Source organism: Cyprinodon variegatus, unplaced genomic scaffold, assembly GCF_000732505.1.
Source record: "Cyprinodon variegatus isolate N-32 unplaced genomic scaffold, C_variegatus-1.0 Scaffold453, whole genome shotgun sequence".
In the NCBI taxonomy this organism is placed as follows: domain Eukaryota; kingdom Metazoa; phylum Chordata; class Actinopteri; order Cyprinodontiformes; family Cyprinodontidae; genus Cyprinodon; species Cyprinodon variegatus.
The window spans coordinates 568238-569531 of record NW_015150906.1 but is presented as its reverse complement, the minus strand read 5'-3'; the positions used below and the strand labels follow the sequence as shown (position 1 = coordinate 569531).

At 42.9% G+C, this 1294-nt stretch overlaps 1 protein-coding gene across 1 annotated transcript in view; it reads left to right on the top strand.

The window, feature by feature from the left end:
- Positions 1 to 789: 789 nt before the first annotated feature.
- The window catches only part of LOC107093917 (ATP-dependent RNA helicase DQX1-like), a 16942-nt gene continuing 16437 nt past the window's right edge, over positions 790 to 1294 (top strand). The window contains exon 1 of the mRNA XM_015389266.1: positions 790 to 1160. Within this exon, the coding sequence (XP_015244752.1) occupies positions 828 to 1160 (333 nt within the window). The 5' untranslated portion in view covers positions 790 to 827. The remainder of the gene's footprint in view (positions 1161 to 1294) is intronic.

Below are 1294 nucleotides of genomic sequence, written 5' to 3'. Positions count from 1 at the left end.
TGAAATAATCTCCAGGATTATTTTAATGACTTTTTTTTAAAGCAGTCCTGTTTGGACATCCATCACTCAGCCACGCATCCATTAGAGCCATCATTCAAAGATCAAATGGTTCGGAGGAAGTTTTGCTTTAGACCTGACTAGGCTTGAATGATTTTGGCAAAATTACAATTTTTTTTCCTGTTTTTTTTCATCAGATATTGTGATTTTATTTCTGATTTTCTTTGCCTTAACCACAATCATATAGATGTTTCACTGCAGGACACTCTTTTTTAAAAGCTATCTGGTCCAGAGTCCTTTATCTCAGGATTTTACTGATACTGTTTTGTGCAGCAAACACACTTCCAGCGTATAACCGCCACCAAGAGTAGAAGTGAGAAAGTCTGTGTCTGACTCTTTTTAAATGTAATGTTACCATAATTAAGCGCCTTTCCAATTTTAAAAATTGAATTTTTAAAAATAGCAATTATATTTAAAAAACGTGTTAATTACCCAACCTTAAACCGATGCAGTTTTAATTTCCTGTCCCTCTTGCATTAACCCAGTTTGAGTCTGAATATTTCTCCATCCAATCAGTTATTTCTGTTTCCCACTGCTTTAAGATCTTCGGTTTTCTGTCCAATCAGAACCCAGAGTACAGAGAGACATTTTGAAAGGTTCAACCTTTCAAAACGTGAGAAGCTTCTGACCCTTGTAGTCATTTTTTATTTCTCTCATATCTCTTCACCCTGTGGCTGATATCCTTCTGATGAAAGGAGTAAATATTGTTCCTTGTTTTCTGTTTTCCTGCAGTTGCTTCCTCTCCATAAACTGATCCCTCCACATACCTGATGATGTCTTCGCCTTCATCAAAGCCTTCTGGCTCCGCCTCCAAATCCCAGCCTCAGGCCTCCACAGCTCTGGACTCCCTGTCCGTCTCCTCCCTCCTGTCTGGAGATCTGGACGATGATGATGGAGGAGGAGGAGGAGGGGAGGAGGACGGATTGGGGGATCTGGAGGTCAACCCGTACGACGGTTTGCCCTTTTCGTCGCGGTACTACGCCCTCCTGGAGGAGAGGCAGCAGCTTCCCGTGTGGAGGCTTCGCCAGAGTTTACTGGAACACCTGGAGAACCACAACATGGTGCTGCTGAGTGGACCGAGCGGAACCGGGAAGAGCACCCAGGTAAGCAGGAAGTAACGGATCAGAGAAACAGTTCAGGTGGACTGAGAAATATTAGAAATGATTAAATTAGGGATGCACGATATAATCGGCCCCCTATCGGTATCGGCCTTAAAACTGAATATCGGACATCGGCC